At 37.8% G+C, this 19,415-nt stretch overlaps 1 protein-coding gene across 12 annotated transcripts in view; it reads right to left on the minus strand.

Moving 5' to 3' along the window:
- LOC103050235 (uncharacterized) overlaps positions 1–19,415 on the minus strand; it is a 71,738-nt gene that overhangs the window by 13,941 nt on the left and 38,382 nt on the right. For 6 of the 12 annotated variants that reach the window (XM_088142943.1, XM_088142977.1, XM_088142975.1 and 3 more), the window contains 8 exons: positions 19,066–19,167; positions 9,326–9,409; positions 6,441–6,535; positions 4,842–4,902; positions 3,620–3,807; positions 2,924–3,017; positions 398–541; positions 10–92 (listed from right to left, as the gene is read on the minus strand). In XM_088142943.1, the coding sequence (XP_087999069.1) occupies positions 470–541; positions 2,924–3,017; positions 3,620–3,807; positions 4,842–4,902; positions 6,441–6,535; positions 9,326–9,409; positions 19,066–19,167 (696 nt within the window). In that variant the 3' untranslated portion in view covers positions 10–92; positions 398–469. The other 6 variants (XM_088142970.1, XM_088142962.1, XM_088142966.1 and 3 more) reach the window with 5 other exon arrangements.

Consider the following 19,415-nt stretch of genomic DNA (forward strand, 5'->3'; position numbering starts at 1 on the left):
TTTCATCACCTCTTGCGTAGATGTGGAGAAGGCAATGACCTCAGTCAGAGCTGAAAGAATCTCTGATAGACAATCCTTAGTATGTGGACATACTGGCAAGAAAGCATATTTAGGAGCAGTCAAGAAAACACAATCATTCAAGGATTCTTCTTCCTCTTCATTCATGGAAATATGAGTTAGAGTATCAGCTTGCACAAAATGGAATTTATTTGAAATATGTTTACTGGAAAATATAAAGAGCCATAGTGATGCTCTTGGAGACCTGAGCAATACTTATGAGAGCAACACAACAATTAAAAATGTGAAACTGTTCACAGTTGGTAAGAATGAATGTATATCAAAAAGTCATATTTAGAGAAAATTGATTATAATGAAAAGGGCGGTTTAAGAAGGATACAGTGCACATACACGTATGACTAACGTTGATCAAAATAATCCATAAAATGTTTTCACAGGACCTTATCTGTACTTAATATATTTCATGGTTGAAGGAATTTTTGCCAGCATAGTTTATCCAATATTTGCCTACTTGCTTGGCTTCCTAAAAATAGTAAAAAGATTTTAGTACATCAATAGATATTTCCTCTATTTAATCTACTTAACAGCCAACAGATCAGTATATACATAAATAATATTAGTTTAAGCGATAGCTATTTCACAATGCCAGTACAGCACTTGCAATATTAATTAGAATTCCACAGGTGAAACAAAGGTGTGTTGTACCACACACGTATTTTACAGAATCCTAGACCACTATTCCATGGACAGTAGAGCAAAAGACAAGGCATTCTTTTGCATGGCACCTTTTTAGGAACTTGGAGAGTGCTGTTATGGAACTCCTTTATTTTCTTTTCTCAAGACTACTCCCATTCAGCTCTCATAACCTTTTCTCATAGAATTTAGCTTCCAGTCCCATAATAACTTTTAGTGTTCTTTGGATCTGTTTTAAAATATGGTGCCCAGAACTGAACACAGCATTTAAGGTAGGATCTAATCAAGGAAGAATAAAGTGAATGACTATTCCCATAATTTGAAAACTATCTTTTTACTGATTTATTTTAAATGTGCATTCTTTTTTTTCTTTTTCTTTTTGTAGCCATATTATGTGGTTGGCTCATGCTTGGATTGTGATCAACTCCAGCACAAGTTTATTTTACACATTTACAATTGCCAAATTAAATCTGGTAATGTACACTTCACCTGTGCATTTAGGTATATTTTAAGTGAAGAACATTTCATCTGTCACTGATAAATTTCATTATGTTATTTTCAGCTTATTTTTCTAACCTGTTACGATCATTTTACATTTGTCCCTGTTTTCTAGAGCATTAGCCAATTCTTGCGAGCATTAGCTCTTTATCTCTTAATCCAAATCATGAACAAAAATACACTATAGGGCTGCAAACCATGTCCTGTGATATCCCACCTTACTCCAGGTTGATGAGCAATTGAAGAACATTCTCCTCAAGTATGTACTTCAAGTCATATATGGCTACATTTAATAAGCAATGCCATGCTACCCTTAACTCATTAGCTAATAAGAATGTCCTTTTATCAAATCAAAATATATTATGGCCAAAGCATCCCAGTAATTTAATAAAGAAGTTATCCAATAAAAAAATGAAAGATTAGTCTGATAAGACTTATTCTTGACATATCCATGCTCACTTCTGGTAAATGCTGTGTGGGTTTCAAGGTGCTTTCAGATCAATTGTTTTGTGAAATATTTAGAATCTTTCCAGATATCAATATCAGACTGACTGGCTTTTTACAGTTTTATTTAATTGTTTAAGAGACACCCATTATGGCTACTTTCTTTATTCCTGTTATAGAGTAGTAATCTTTACCTCTTTTCATTTCCAATCCCCCTTTCCCGATTCACCACAGTCCCTGAAACCATATCTGCCACATCGATACCATTTCTATAATGTGTTATTCCTCTGTAATATTTCTCTTTCTCTTTCATGCCTTCCTCCCTTGGCTGGCTGACTGGCTGGAGGAGAACAATAACTGAGCTGATGTAGAGGCAGAGGGTTTTTTCCAGCATCTTGGCTCCTTGTCTAGCTAGCTATGGCCAGACAGCAGACAGTGAATATTTACTTATTTATTTATTGCTACATTTATGTCTTGCCTTTACCCCAAGGGCAGAAGAGCATTTCCTCCTCAAGCTTTTTTCCAGCAGTAATTGGCTGGGGCTGAGCTTGGGCTGAGAGAGAGTGAGAGGCCCAAAGTCACCCAGTTTGTTTCCAGGAATGAAGGGGAAGTTGAAAGTGGATTTCTCTATCTGTAGCTCAACCTCTTAACCACTATACAACCTGGGCTCTCACAGATGTTAGCTCAGCTGCCAGTGGATGATGTTTGTTTATTTACCATCAGTTATATGTCCCCTACTCAAATATCTCTAGGCAGCAGATAACCTGCAAATATTTCCCTTGGTGTCTACCAATCCCCTTGCTCATTTTATTTCTAAAAAATAATTTTAAAATAGAGCCAAATTTAAAATATTGCCTATGGGCATTCTTAAAAAATTATTTTAAAAAAGGTGGCTGGCTGCTGCCCAGTATTTGGTTTGAAAATGTATCTACTGGTCAGGAACGTCCCCCCCCCCCCCCCGCCAAAGATAAGATGAGGTAGTAGGAAGCATCTAAGGATGGTACTAGATCAGGAAGCAGCCTCACCTGTTTTCTATTTTGTAAATGGGTGTTATTTGATTATTAGTGTCTACCAGAGCAGCTATTTCATGAATAGACAAGCCTAGGAGTAACTATTTATGAGAAAATCCACTATATGCTCTCAAAGGATCAAGGTGGCCACCAGCTTAGAAAAGTTGTCTCACTGGGAGCCATCAGATGCCATTGGCAAGCCTGTGAATTATTGACACAATAATAAAAAACGAGAAAGAAATTAAAAAGGAAAAACCTACCATTACAGGATGGTAAAGGGCAACATCTTCCAGAGTTAAAGGCATAGCAGTAATGTCCTGCTGGCCAACAGCAGATGATTTCTGATCTTCAACCCTGTCAGGCAAACAAACAAAATAACCGGAAAACAATAGCATTATTAGTAATTATATCTTCAATTATCATCCATTTATCATGGTGTCATGGTATAAATTAACTGTGATAGACACACTGAGATTTTGTGTTCTAGAGATCCTGTTTTTACATAATAAGCTGCTTATATACTCAAAAAGCTAAAATCAATCAGCAAACAGTAATGGATATTGAAGTCAACAAAATATAAACTTTAGAATTTCCAGCTGAGGGGAAATAACAACTATTAGGCTCTGTCTTACTGATAGTTTTGCATCTTATTTGAAGTTTTCATTAGAGCATGAAAGTAAAAAACATTTTAAAAATTAGGTAATTTTATTCAGCTTCATAAACAAATCACTACTATGTGAAATCCAGCATCTTCATCAATGATGATTCTCTTAAAACAATACAGATGGATGAATACTGCTTCGCATTAAGCCTTACAAACGGAGTATAATTCTATAAAAGGATTACTGTACTGAATTTTGCCTCTACCAAATTTTATACTGGAGAATGAGGAGCACATCCACTTGGTCCACTAACAGATGTGGCCAGTCATCAGCCTTAAAGACAAAAATACTTACGCATCAACATGCTTCTCTTGCTTCAACATTTTCTTTTCTTTTGGAATTCTGAGCACTTTGGGAGAGTTTTTCTGATGTATTTCTTGCTGCTTTGCACGAATTAAACATGGAATTGTGTTTTCTTCTATTATCCTTTTATTGCATTTCACTCCAGAATGTTTTCGAGAATTTGGAAACAAATACTCCATCTTAAAATAATTAAAACAAAGGTTATTTCCCCAAAAAATCATTTTGAAACAATTCCAGCTTATTAAAAGTGAACTTGAATATTTAACACAGTTCTGCTTAGTATATTTGATACATATTTTAATTGTGGGTCCCGCTGTAGCAATTTTATGGGAAATATTTGTGTTTTGATTTTCTTTGTCAATGAGTTTATGCAATGCGCAAAACAAAAAGTAAATGAATGCTAGCTTTTTACTGCTCGTTTTTACTGCTCATTTTTTATTACTCATCCAAAAGACATCATCCATAGGAAGATGTAAAAAAGACCCAAAACCATGAAAAAGTATAATATACAAAAACCAGGTAAAGTAGGTTTTAAAACCCATAACAATAAGTAAATCATACTGGTCATATTCCTGCAAGAAATGTTACATTTGCAGAAAAATGAAGTTTTAGGGAGGCTTCTATGGGTACCTAGTTTATTTATTGTTGCTGGTACTATGTTCCAGGCATTTTTCTAGATCTCTTTCAAAACTCACATACTGCAAGTCATCATTTTTACCCTTGAACAAAACTTTCAAAATGTGATGGGTACTGAAATACAAACTATAGTTGTCTGCTATCCTGGAATAATTGATCACATTGCCATGATTGGAAAATATACATGTAGCCTTGAATTTAAAATATCATGACTTCCAGAAAGCATGGCCAATGACAAAGAATTGTGTAGTCAAGACCATCTGGTGGGAGCTCTAGCTTGACTTCCATTAGAAATCAGCATCCTTATCTTCCTCTTAGCATATAAACAAGGGTAAGCATTTGAACATTCAAAACTAAATTCTGGATTTGAAGCATCTCAATTATTAAACTGTCATTTTATTGTTGTGTATAATTTTCTAAACCATACCGTTACATTTAATTTAACATTAAAAACGGTTCCACAATAAAAAAAAAACATAATCCAGGAGCACGTACAGTAATGATAATCTACAGCATGCTTATGGGAAACATCTTCTCATGTAAAACTTAACACAGAGAGAACAGGATTGATACTAACCAGATCATGGACACTTTGCTCTGTCCTGACATCTGAAAACTGGCCATTTTGCTTTAGAAGCCTGTTCCAACAGTAACCAAAAACAAAACAAATTGAGAAGCAGCTTGCACCTCTTTAAAGGATCAGAGACTTGCTAACTTGCTTCAGTAGCAATTCTTCCAGGATAATAAGGACACCAAAGATTGCTGTTGGTACATTTGAGATTGGCAAAGAATCTCAGTGCTAGCAGTAGAAGGCACTTCTATACATTTTCTTAAATAGCTCTTTGGCACCATCTTTTGTATTAAAGAATCCTGAAAACATAACTAATGCAATGCAAAAAAAAAAAAGCTTTAACATTTCACTTTTTTTTTTAAGAATTCTGATTAGGTTCTTGATACTCCAAAGGGGGTAAATTTCATCTAAAACTAATGTATTACAAATGAAACAAATCAGAAGCATTATTATTCTAGCACTGTTACAATGCTGTTTATAATTAATTTATAATCCATTCTTATTTTAAGGCACTACTCATTCTCCCCATTATGAAATATTTTCTTGTCCTGGAAAGATATTTCAAACTGCCCTTTTCAAGTCCTGAAGACATGATATTAAATATAGCTGGCATGATTAAATCAATACGTCATATAATTCTTCCTTCAGGTTCATGCAAGGAAAGCCAAAAACTATAAAATGAGACCCTTCATAGCTATACTAATGAATAAATGTAGAATAGGTCAAATTATAATATGGCATATAATGTACAGAAAACAACTGTAACTTAATACTACCACCCGATAACATTTTTATTCATTTCAAAGACTACGGTGCTTTTCTAAGCATGATTTTGGTATGTGTTTCACATCTTTTTTTAAAAAACAGAATTAAATACATTAATACAGTCAAATCCATTATTTTCTCCCACTCTCCAAAAGGATAAAAGCCTCAGCATACAAATGTTTCATTTCATAGTCTTGCAATTCAGCTTTATTAAATTTGTTAGGGCTAATTTGTAGGCTTCTGCATCTTCATTTATCACAGCCACTATCTGCTGAACATGATGAGACCCACATTTTGTGGGCATGACAAGACACAGTGTTCCTCCCGCTAATTTTGAAAGTGCAGAGATGTACTTCAGCAATCGGGTTATAGTGATCTTCTCGCTGGTTCCAAGGTGGGGCAAAAACCTGATGTTACTTGACCAACTCTCACTGGGAAACCTTTTAGACCAGGTCTAACCAGATGGGGTCCCAATGAATGCAAAACTCATTTAAGATATTTAAGTACTTAAACATTATTATGTGCCATCAGGTTGGTGTTGACTCTTAGTGACAATTTTCTCCAAGATGACCTGTCCACATCGCGGTCCTTCAGGTCTTCCAATGGTGCACCCATGGCGACTATAATTGAGTCCACCCACCTTGATGCTGCTCATTGTCTTTTTCTTTTCCTTCCACCTGTTCCAGCATAAGATACCTATTTTTCTTCAAACCTTCAGCTACACTGTTAAAACACTTTGCATATCAGATTGCAAAAGTCAGCAATGAATTTTTATATTAAACAGAGCAAAGTGAACTTAGTGTTTCTCTAATTTTTATAATGCTGCTTATTATAACTCACCTCTTGGATAGTGCTGTGTTAATAAGGGAAAAGTAATACAAATGATGCAAGCAGTGAAGATGCATTTCATGTTTCCTTCTTTTATGCGATTCCTTCTGTCAATTAAAAAAAAAGTCAGATTTATGCTTATCTGCCTGTTTGTTTCTGGAACCCTGGCTTTATCTTAATGCCACTTATTAGAAGGAAGACAGGGTACTAAGAAGACACTAATATAGAGAATTTCAAAGTGTTCGTATTCACCTTATTGTCCTGCTGACTGCTCAAGACCCCCACACACATACAATTTAGACCTTTTTGCACAATCACTGGGCATTCATATGAAAGCATTCCAATCCAGTTTCTGTTGGAACACATCCAATGAATAAAAGTCCCTGACTATTCCCTGTGTACCTGATACCACTGTAACACTTACTGTTTGGAAGCTCTTTCTAACATTCAACTGGCATCTGCCTTCCTGTAACCAAGTCCTGCACTCTAGAACCAAAGACAGTAAGTTTAACCTTCTTCTAGGTGACATCCTTTCAGTTTCTAACTCTCACATTCCTACCAGCACCAGTCACCTTTTCCAAAGACTAAACATTTCTAGTTCTGTCAGACTCTCTCCACAAGACTTGGTTTCTGATCCCCTGATTATTTTCATTACCCTTCTCTAAAACTGTTCCAATTTCTATGAATCTTTCTTCAAGTGTGGTGCCCATAACTGTACTAAAAAATTGGGGCCTGACCAGAGAAGAATAAAGTAGAATGATTACTTCCTATGATTTAGAAATTATAGTTCTGTTGATGCAATCAAAAATACATTTCAGCACATAATACTGCTAGCTCATCATCAATTTGTAATCAGCTACTGTTCCAAGATCTTTTTCACAACTACTATTACCAAGCCAGGTATTTACCCATCTTACATCTGTGCATTCAATATTATTTTTTCTAAATGAAGAAAAATGCATATGTCCATATTCAATTTCATCCTCTTACTTTCAGTCCATTTCTTTAACCGGTATATTTTAAATTTTATTTTCATGTTCTAGCACGATCAAATTAAGCAATGACTAGTTCAATAACTAATAACTAATAACTAATTTGAGAGAGTTTTTTTGTATACATTAAATATATAAGAGTTTGTATGGATTATAGTATCTCAATATATTGCTTAAAGTATATCAATACTTTCATGAGTCCAGTTGAACTCTTACTTCAGATGTAGATTAGCTGGATACCCAGAAGGAAGCCAACTTTGGCTGCCATGTGCACTGAGAGAGTAATAAAGTATTGGCCCTCCTTACAGTATTATAAGGAATACAATATAAATGTGTGATGTAATGAATATTCTAAAGTAGTGTTTCAAATACATGTTTTCCTTTTTTCCCATTTTTTTTCAATATTCTAACATAAAAAGCTATGACAACACTGTTTGAAGCATATTTAGTGTATCAATGACCTACTAATAAATGATGGTTTAAGTAAATACTAATCAAAATAGATCACCTTTTAGAATTCCCCCTAATATTTCATTTCATCCCACAGCAAACACATCCTTATGTAACTCTTATTAGGCTATTTCACATTAATATTGATCAGAAGGTTCATAAAGACGGGCATGTTATATATTCCATTAAGCTAAGCAACAGAGGAAAATGCTTAATCTGGTCCCAGCACCTTCCAAGTTCTGTTCTGTCCTTGTTAAGTACATGGTCATGTTATTACCATACAATTTAATGAAGAAAAAATGGCCAGACCATCTGATAAAACTTTAAATAAAGAAAAATAAATGCAATTTGCTGTTGTCTCTAAAGTCATTAATAAACTTAGCATAAAAATACATTATGGCTGATTCATCCAGACCCTGTAAAATTATCAATTTGAACAAAATTGTGAGCATGCTTTCATAACAAATATGATAGTGGATTCTTACTTTTGTGGTAGCAGATTTATCTGCTTTTCCTGTTCTATGTAAAAAAGTGCTGATTTGAAAAAAGCTTTAAAAAATCCATTAAAAAGATTTCAAAAGACCTGAAAAAGGTAGCCAATGTAAGCCAAGGTTTACAGCCCTAACAGGGAGATAACCAACAATCTCACTCTGGTCTGCATAATTGATTGGGAAGCTTGATTGCACCCTTCTGCAGCCCAGGGCCCTGGAGTAAAATGCAAGTGGGAAATGGCATTTTGAAATAAAGGCAATGTTGACACAGACCTGGAGCCAGCCTCTGTATGATTAAGGATACCTTCCTAAAACCACCTTTCTCCAAAATGCAGTGACCCTTGGCCTTCTTTACAAGCAGAGCTTTATTTTGACTTTAGGCAAGAGCTCAATAGTATCAATTGTTGCATCCCGTTTTCATCAGTCCTGAAAGACCCCAACTAAAGGTAGGTTTAAGGATGGTTGCAGGACACTATTTTGGGCTCTTCTTAGCAAAGTTTTAATGGTACTATGCCCAGCTCAAAGATGGGGCATCTTAGAGGGAGCAGCTAGTTTGAAAAAGCAGTTAAGCCCCAAGAGCTTCAGATAAGAGAGTGAAACCTACCCCTCCCCTTGACTTTGTAGTTCCCTAATCACCTTAAGTAAAGAAGACTTGTGAATCCCTGTGGCAGGGAGGAGCTGATGGCACAGTAGCCTAGCCCCATTGTGCAGACGCCTTCTACCAAGCCTTCATTACAGAATTATCATAATAAAAGGCAGTACTTCCCTTTCAGCTCTCAGCTTGATCTTGAATCTTCAGAAATTCTTCTTCATACCGTAACACTTCAGATTCTCTCCCGGTGAAGAATAAAAATAAGTAATCCCACCGTCCCCCGCCCGTACACATGCATACACACACACATAGCCACTTCCATCCCACAGTTCCAATTTGGGGATAGAAGGATGGGGGTGGGAGGATGCAAACCTGGTGAAGAGCAGCTGAAGAACACACCACCTGCTGAGATTTCAATGGCTCACAATGCTTTTTCTGCACATCAGAAAGCAGGAACTGCAGAAGGGGAGGGGGAGAGATTTTAAAGATTCCTATGAAATTTCAATAAACCTTAAGACAGGTTATTCTCTGTAACATATAAATATAGCTATGGACTCTATTAGCATTACTTTATTACAGTATAAAAACTCATCACATGGCACAATAATGATCAAAGGAATAAAAACCACTGCCCAGTGATACATGTTCTGGCCTTCTACAGCATTTAATACAACTTTATGGTTTGATAACTCCACACTAGACTTTTTTCTGGTGTTGAAGGGCTGGCATTACTTATTTTTGCAGAAATGAAAATGGGCATTTACAGTAAACAACAAATTTCATGCTTTATTTGTTGAATATTTTCATAGTGAACATTTTATAAACCTTATTTATTTGAATGTTTTTTGTGTTCCAAAGTGGAAATGGAAAATATTCAGACCATTGACTCAGGAGGACAAACATCACATTATACTAATTGGTGGTTTTTATGAGTACAGTACTTAATTCCATCACTTTAATTTGGAAGACAAAACAGATGCAGAGTCCTGATCTAGAATCAGGCCCCTAGTCCAGACCGTAGCCTTGCATCACCAGCTACAATTGGCCCTTAAAAACTCAGTTTGTAGGACATAATACATTGATCTAAATCAGCCTTCTCCAATCAGGCACCTTCTAGACATGTTGGGCTACAGCTCCCAGAATTACCACACAAATTACAGAAGATCAACAAACACACAAATTGCTGAATATTACGCTTTCTTTTTAGGGATACAGGTAGTCCTCGGTTAACAATGGTAATTGGGACTAAAACTTCTGTCACTAAGCAATGTGGTCATAAAGTGCGATGTCACATGACCACATTGCTTAGCGATGACAATCCTAACAGTCCCCATTACGGTTGTTAGGCAAATCCCACCTGGTCATTAGGCAAGGACCCGCCCTCATCCAGGCTGCTCCCAGCTTGGTCCCTTCCAGCCCCAAGCCTCAATAAACCTTGGTAAAACTAAGACTGCCTCTTGAACTTCCCCCACCCACCTATCTCCCCCCGCCATCTTTGCCCTTTTGGCTGCCCTGCACCATGGTATTCCTTGGCACCCAGATAGTAATCACGAGACCGCAGGGGTACTGGGATGGCCGCAAGTTGGGGGACCCATCATAAGTACCACTGGTTTAGCACTGTCGCAACTTTGAAAGGTCACTGAACAAGTGGTCAGTAAGTGTGGGCTACTTGTTGTACACTTCTAGGAGGAAGAAGATGGCGAAGGTCAGCTGGGGGCAGCAGGGCCAGCAGAGTGCCGGGCAGCTAAGGTTAGGGCTAGGGCTTGGCGCTGGGGCTTCGCACCATGGGGGTGGGGCAACTGTGGCTTTGCACTGGGGCGCTGGCAGGCTGGCTTGAGGCAGCACTTCTCAGTGGCAATGGCGACACCAGCAGTGCTGGGGCTGAAGTAGAGGCCTGGGGGCAGTGGTGGCAGCCGGCTGGGACTGCTGAAGGCCCCAGGCCTCTATTTCAATGAAATGATAAACTTAAGAACAATTCCTCATTTTTGTTTTTGCAAGAATGATAGAGAAGACGATTGCACAACACATCAAAGCAACAGACACACACACACAGACACACACACACACTACTATATATATATATATATATATATATATATATATATATATATCAATTAAAATAGTCTTTAATTCCCCACCTATACCACTTCCATCTTCCATTTGTTGATGTTCTGGGGCCAGGTCAACCAGTAACTATTTGTTAGCATGACCTTAATCCTACCTCATTATCTATGTTCTTTCATTAAAAATTCCAATGTATCATAACATCAGTGCAGGTTGCAAAAGCTGCAGAGGAGGAAGAAGAGGGAAGAACTTTGCCCCATTAAATTCAGTACAAAAGATTTGGAGATGTTTCTCTCTCCCATTGAAATAAAGCAGCTCCGTAGTTCATAATAAACTAGACTATGAATAGAATCCCAGTCTTATTCTTTCTTACTTGCACAGACCTGGAATATTTAAGCTAGGCGCATAAAGTCATAGATTAAATAAACACCCTTGAGTTTATAGTTTGCCTTTCGGCCAGAGAACAGGGCTTGACATCCTGAAGCCAGGCCAAAGTTTGCAATAAGGTTTTTCAGTCACAGATTCCCAGCCAATGTACTGCCTGAGACCACTCACTCTTGTACATCTCCCCCAAAGCACTGGGGGAGATCTCCAGAGTTGTGGTAAAATTGTAATTTTTAATGCAGCAAGACAAATTATTAAATGCATAGAGAACATTTTAAACTGCATTAAGTAGAATTAACACTGAATTAAATCTTGTGTCATTTCCCCTCCCTTATTTTTTTCTAAACTCGCTCACTTTTTGGAGTGTGGCCCGTAGCATGCCGCTCAAGGATGTCCGTGTGGGGGAAGGTGTAAAAAAAGTGAAGATAGCAGCCACAATCGTTTTTTGTGGGCATCACAAAAGTTAACCTTTTGAACCCCACCCTCTGGACATCCTTGATGCCATTCAACCATTAGTTCTCTTAAACCATTGTTTTAATAGTTTGCAAGCTGATCTAAATAGTGAACCAGGTCTGCAGGTCCCTGGTAAATGTTTTAAATACAATAATCTACTATTTAGGTTTGTATCAAACATGCTCTTAGATAAATAAAAAGTGCTTTGTTCATAGCTCAGGGGTGATGTTTTGGAGGTCACACTTCCATTTGGATTATAGGAGCCATTGAAGAATCTTATTTTTTTTCACCATGTTTCAAAACTGGTTGGCCACTTTTTAAAAAAAACATCTCAAATCTCTTTTTGAAATATGTAGAATTCTGCTTAGAGATTTAACTTTTTGTTGTATTTTTAAAATATGCTCCCAACTGGCACAACTAAATCCATCTCCTCTGATATGAAAGTGGAGCAAACACTTAACTTTCTTTCTCTAGAATCAACACAAAAGTACTTTGCTGTAGCTCAGTTGTGCCCTATCTGGATGATCAGTGTCATTATAAAATATTGATAAAATATCAATGGAAAAGATATTTAAACTTCAATTTATACCGTTTTAAAGTAGCATATGTTGTCTAGTGTTACATCAATTTTAAAAGGGTCTCTAAAAGGCTTTTGGTTTGCAATTGCACTTCATTTTTAAAAATGCATTTATTTTTCAACCTTTCAAAAAGAATTCGGCCAATTTTCTCCTCTTCAGTACAAAATCAGTGCAAAATGGAACTAGCTATGGAATGGAACAGAGGAGATTTAAAAACTTACCCAATTTCCCACCCCATCTTTCTGAATAATTCAAAAGCTCAAATTTGGTAGAAAGTTAATACCGTATGAACGAATAATTTACTGCAAAGGCAGACTATGGAAAGTTATTGTTGCCTTAGAAACTCTTTAACTCTGGATTTCCTGCCTAGGAATCTAGGTGATTCCAACTTTACTTTGTAAACATTGCATCAATATTCTTTGCGCATGATTAATGCAGTTAGTTTTTAGCCAGGAAAAAGCTGCTTGAAAAGTTTCCCTCAGTCTCAATTTCCCTCGGTCTCTAACTAATGTGGAAAAAGTTTCCATGCACAAAGAAAAAGAGGAGGGAAAAACACCCTTCTGCATTGTGCCATTTTTTCCTGTAAAAAGGCTGACTTGTGACAGATATCTTAATGTACCTGAGACAACTAATTAAAGGAGGAAGTGGTCAAAGTCATTCTTCTTTGACTTCAAAGGTGATCCCTCGCCTTCCTCCTCTTTACATTTTACTGTCTGTCTCTCTGCAGCTGTCAACCTACCCTGAGTTTCATGGCGTCAAACCTGCCTCCTCCTGCTCCATAAAGTGACAGCAGAGGGTTCGTGGAATGCAGGTGTAGGAAAGGGAAAAGCACAGGATGAGCCTGCTAATGATTTCTCTGACACCCCATGCTGGGCTGCTAAAGAAAGAGATCTATGCCCACTTCTTTCTGTTTGGTCAGATACTCTAGGCTGGGCTGCTTCTCCCCACTGCAAAGGGGCTGGTTTTTCAGGGCAAGGACTCTGTACTAAAATGGTGGCACCTTACACAATGTTTGAAAACTTCGAGGCTTTAATTAGATACTGAAGTGGAGACACACGGCACCAAAGGCTTTTATTTTCTTGATAACTTCACTCTGCAAAAGCTTCATTCAGTGTCAACTCCATTACTGCTTAGATTGGTTGATGAATGGAGGAAGGCAAACAAAAATCTCCTGTTCTGCAGACATCACGCACCTTGCTCCTGGCCTAGCAAAAAATTAGGGTCAGGAGTATTCATTGCTATAAATGCTCTACTATTCAGCTAGTCCTCTTGCTTTTTCATTCACTGTCATGTAAGCGCAATGAATCCAGATCTGGGTTGCATGTTGGATAGGAAGATTCAAATTTTCCTCTCTGTATCTTCCAGATATGGATTAAAAGAAGGAAGCAACAGCTGCAGTTGAAAACCCACTTATTAGTCACTAAGCCACATTGCAGACAATAAAAGTTATCTTGCAAGTAAAAAATGATTGCACTGCATGCCTTCATGAAACCAATGGAATATATTAGCCATGATTAACTAGAGACTTTGCTTTTAAGGAGAGGTAGCAACCATCATTCAGCTAGGATGGTTGTATTTTATTCATACTGAAAAAAATATTCCTGACTTACACCTAATATTGCTGCGGATGGCATACTGAACTAAATTAGCCTGATGTCACCTTGCTAGTATGTTCCTCTAAACTAATCATTAAAAACCCAGACATTTAAAATAATTTCAAACATTATGTCAGATAATAAGTTTTTATAAAATAAAATGCAGTTGTGCCTGATCGTTTAAAAAGCCTACAGGGTAGACATTAGAAACACTGAAGGTTGCTTAAAATCTTTACTTGTCCTACCTAAAGATGAATCTTTGTAATACTATCTCAATGTAATGCAATGAAAAAAAGAACAGCGCTAGGTTCTGAGCTTCTTTGAGACAAGAAACATCTGAAAACTGCAGTGTAAGTCCTACAGTAAGTTTAACACCATTTAAAAAACAAGTATCAATTTCTTCCCCAGCATCACCCACCAGTGGGGTGCAATTTGTATCATTGTCCCACCCACTGTAGTTCTTGCCCTTCCCCAGTATGTTAGTTGTGACACCTGCTGCCCAAAGTTTTGCCTCACAAAGTTCTTCAACTTACACTGTGCAGCTATATTGGATTTCAACTCCCATGGTGCCCAGCCAGCATGGCCAAAAACCAATAGGACTAGGCATTATGGGAGTTGACCCAACACATTAGCAGGACATCAGGTTTAGGTTGAGAATATTGGCCATAGTATATATATGCTGGCTCTATGGAGGGAAAGTATAATATACTCCCTGCTCTCTCTCCCAAGTCATTTATCAATGGAATGACATTTTCCTCACCTTCACTAAAACAGTCTACTCTTAATTCAAAATGCATCTCCCACTAAGCCTGACTAGTGAGGATTACCCACTTCCCACTGGATATCTCTGCGGCCTGTTCGCCACCACTGATCAAATGCTTAGCTGTCTGGTGGGCTGCAGAATTTACATGCTCTGAGCAGCTTACAACATCTTGCCAATGACATAATTACAAGGCTGTGAATTGGGATTTAGATCACATGCATAGCTTCATTACAGTACATAGCCCTGCATGAACTGTGGTATGAAAGAGTTCGTTCTAAACGCTAAAGGCATATTTGTACCAGCTCAGATTCTTGGAAGCAATTATAGAAATCATCATACTTCCACACTAATTTCCAAATCTTGTAAAGCTGGTGCTAATTCATTTGAGAAAGGGCTTGGCAATGTTCCCCCACCTTTTAACAAATGTGACTATATACAGACCCATAAATTTTCACTCATAAGCTCTTCATTTGTTTTTGTTTTTTTTCCCCCTGCTTGTTTCTGATCTTATTTGGGTCCTGCCCACTTTATGATTTCACAACAGAGTCTAAAGATGCTCTTAAAAATAGTTCTAAACATAATAAATAAAGAAGCCAGAAGACATAAACAGCTGTGCATTGCCCATATTAGAAATGCACACATATTATCTTCATAGCAAACCATTATGGAATGATACTATCCAGTGAGGTCCCCCATTTATCCCAGCATCTCCTGCTATTGGTGTATGAAGGGACACACAGTTATATTTGTTTAGATTACTTAAACTGACACACCGTAAGAACAGCATATATTTTAACTGAAGAAAGTTTAAATGTGGAGGAAGTAAAGAATAGATCTAGAAAACAATTACAGTGGGGCAAAAAAGTATTTAGTTAGCCACCAATTGTGCAAGTTCTCCCACTTAAAAAGATAAGAGAGGCCTGTAATTTTCATCATAGGTATACCTCAACTATGAGAGACAAAATGGGGAAAAAAATCCAGAAAATCACATTGTCTGATTTTTAAAGAATTTATTTGCAAATCATGGTGGAAAGTAAGTATTTGGTCAATATCAAAAGTTCATCTCAACACTTTGTTATATATCCTTTGTTGGCAATGACAGAGGTCAAACGTTTTCTGTAAGTCTTCACAAGATTTTCACACACTATTGCTGGTATTTTGGCCCATTCCTCCATGCAGATCTCTAGAGCAGTGATGTTTTGGGGCTATCGCTGGGCAACACGGACTTTCAACTCCCTCCAAAGGTTTTCCATGGGGTTGAGATCTGGAGACTGGCTAGGCCACTCCAGGACCTTGAAATGCTTCTTACGAAGCCACTCCTTCATTGCCTGGGCGGTGTGTTTGGGATCATTGTCATGCTGAAAGACCCAGCCACATTTCATCTTCAATGCCCTTGCTGATGGAAGGAGATGTTCACTCAAAATCTCACAATACATGGCCCCATTCATTCTTTCTTTCACACAGATCAGTTGTCGTGGTCCCTTTGCAGAAAAACAGCCCCAAAGCATGATGTTTCTACCCCCATGCTTCACAGTAGGTATGGTGTTCTTTGGATGCAACTCAGCATTCTCTCTCCTCCAAACACAACGAGTTGAGTTTAGACCAAAATGCTCTACTTTGGTTTCATCTGACCATATGACATTCTCCCAATCCTCTTCTGGATCATCCAAATGCTCTCTAGCAAACTTCAGATGGGCCCAGACATGTACTGGCTTAAGCAGGGGGACACATCTGGCACTGCAGGATTTGAGTCCCTGGCAGCATAGTGTGTTACTGATAGTAGCCTTTGTTACTTTGGTCCCAGCTCTCTGCAGGTCATTCACTAGGTCCCCCCGTGTGGTTCTGGGATTTTTGCTCACCATTCTTGTGATCATTTTGACCCCACAGGTGAGATCTTGCATGGAGCCCCAGATCAAGGGAGATTATCAGTGGTCTTATATGTCTTCCATTTTCTAATTATTGCTCCCACAGTTGATTTCTTCACACCAAGCTGCTTGCCTATTGCAGATTCAGTCTTCCCAGCCTGGTGCAGGTCTACAATTTTGTTTCTGGTGTCCTTCAGCAGCTCTTTTGGTCTTAGCCATAGTGGAGTTTGGAGTGTGACTGTTTGAGGTTGTGGACAGGTGTCTTTTATACTGATAACAAGGTCAAACAGGTGCCATTACTACAGGTAACGAGTGGAGGACAGAGGAGCCTCTTAAAGAAGTAGTTACAGGTCTGTGAGAGCCAGACATCTTGCTTGTTTGTAGGTGACCAAATACTTATTTTCCACCATGATTTGCAAATAAATTCTTTAAAAATCAGACAATGTGATTTTCTGGATTTTTTCCCCCATTTTGTCTCTCATAGTTGAGGTATACCTATGATGAAAATTACAGGCCTCTCTCATCTTTTTAAGTGGGAGAACTTGCACAATTGGTGGCTGACTAAATACTTTTTTGCCCCACTGTACCTGGAAGGTTCATACTTACCCATTTTACTCTATCACAATATGAGACTAAATAAAGTTTGTAACATGTTCTATTTAACTTGAAACAGTTTTGTACCTAAAGACCTAGTTACAGTTGTTATTTTCAGGGATTCCATTCCAGCCTAAAACTGTAGATAGCAAAACTGTGAGTGATGAGACTGTGAGACTTTGGGAATTGGGGTTAGTTTCTGGAACACATGGGTCATCTTCTTTGTTTCATGAACACTTCCTCCCTGTTCCTCCCACAGCGGTTGTCTGTACAATATATCTGCTCCTCCTTCTTTCATATTCAGTTGCAGTGGCAGGAGGTTCCAAATGGCTTCCTTAAGAGCACTTCCATCATCTTCAGAGCAGCTCATTCAGCTGGTGGTGAAAGATTTATGCCATGAGGCTTCTACTGCTCTCTGCTATGTGCAGCATTTTCGAGGTTTGGTGGAGGGGCTTCTTAGTTGCAAAGCTAGAATCAGTTGCATACCAAGACTGTGAGAGAGATGGAAGGGACAGAGAAGCCAGTGTAAGCCACATGCCAAAAGCAGGGTTACTTCCTCCATCACTGGCAGAGCAAGTTGCCCTGAAAAAGTCCAGATGCTGTGAGGAAGCCTCGCAATGAGGCCCCAAAGGGAACAACCACAATTGAGTGAGGAAGAGCAAATGTGCAGATGATCTAATCCTAAATTATGTACTTTATGTATGCATAAAAGTCCACCTGCCATTTTGCACATGTATAGTGAGATCTAATCTCCACTTATCAACCACCGATATACAAACTATACATAAAGTGATTGTCAATGATCAGGGCCACCTGTATTACCAACACTACTCTGAACCCATTTCAACAAGGGTACAGGTATTGTACAACCTATCATGCTAATCTGCATTGTAGACTATGTTTTACACTAATGCACAGCTAACTACACAACATACAATATAGTTAATTGCATGTCTATGTGGACAACCACCCCATTTGGGTATAACTGATCTAACTTTTCCACCCTTACTACTATTGGAGCTTCGGTGTGAATGTTTTCAAAGAGTGTCTGGAATGTTTGCTGCGTATTTGAAAGAACCACATTCCTAAATTATTTCTCCCCAATTCCTGTTGTTAACTGCCAAGTTAATTACTACAAAACATATTGTGTAGCTTTGACATATAGCTCACTATTCAGGTATTATAAAACATTCTAGTATTTTTATTCTAGTACGGCCTTAACCTAGCCATTCAAATACTGCAGTTTCATATGAATAACCTCAGGCAACAAGTATACACACATATTCGCCTGGGAAATATCTTGAGGCAAAGTGAACAAAATATTGCCCCAGAAGCCCTCTTTTCTTTCATTCTTTATGGGAAGTCACTTGTTGAGCCACGTGACCTGACGGGGATCAGTGAGAGGCCAAAATGTGGCAAAGTTGAGAAATGAAAGAGTCCTGCTTTGAAAGACAGAAAATCCTAAATATAGACAGGAATTCAAAGTCTATATAGGTAGCAGTTTTCAACAGAAAACTTTTATTATTCAATTACTGATTTAAACAGAATTCAAATCAGAGGAAAGAGAAGAAAATGGCCCAAATTATTAGCTGACCTTGCACATATTTTCAGCATTCAGAGTCCTTCATACAATTCTAAATTTGTGGTCATGGCAAAATTATGAATGGTCTCTTAGGATTGATGCTTTTTGGAAAGGTCAAAGAATATTTTATACAGCGGCAAAATGTTAACTGTCCTGACATCTTTCACCAGCCGTAAGCCAGTTGTTTCAAATGGTAGGAAGGCCTGTTTTTTTTTTTTCCCCCCCTTCTCCTACCTTGGGAAACATTTGCTCCATTTGTTGTTGGCTTTTCATCTTCATTTTCATATGAGTTGATGGCTGGCAAATATCCACAGACTGCAACTGAAGATATGTGGCCTACCATGAAAATTAGGAGGAGAACAAGGCATGATTAATTTTTACTCTTTACCTTGTAGAAAACTGGAGTAAAATGAATTCATCTAGTAGCAAAGAAATAATTCATTAAGAGAAAACAAAATTGTTTAACCCCTTCAATTAAAAATAATAATAGAAAAAATGAATAGTCTCCTCACAAGTAAAAGTATTCAGTCTAATTTTATGAGCATTAGGATAAAACATAGTTTATATAATGCACTGCACCCCAT

This window comes from Python bivittatus, unplaced genomic scaffold, assembly GCF_059951505.1.
Source record: "Python bivittatus isolate LINGU-HERP-01145 unplaced genomic scaffold, Pbiv_v1 ctg000020_np1212, whole genome shotgun sequence".
In the NCBI taxonomy this organism is placed as follows: domain Eukaryota; kingdom Metazoa; phylum Chordata; class Lepidosauria; order Squamata; family Pythonidae; genus Python; species Python bivittatus.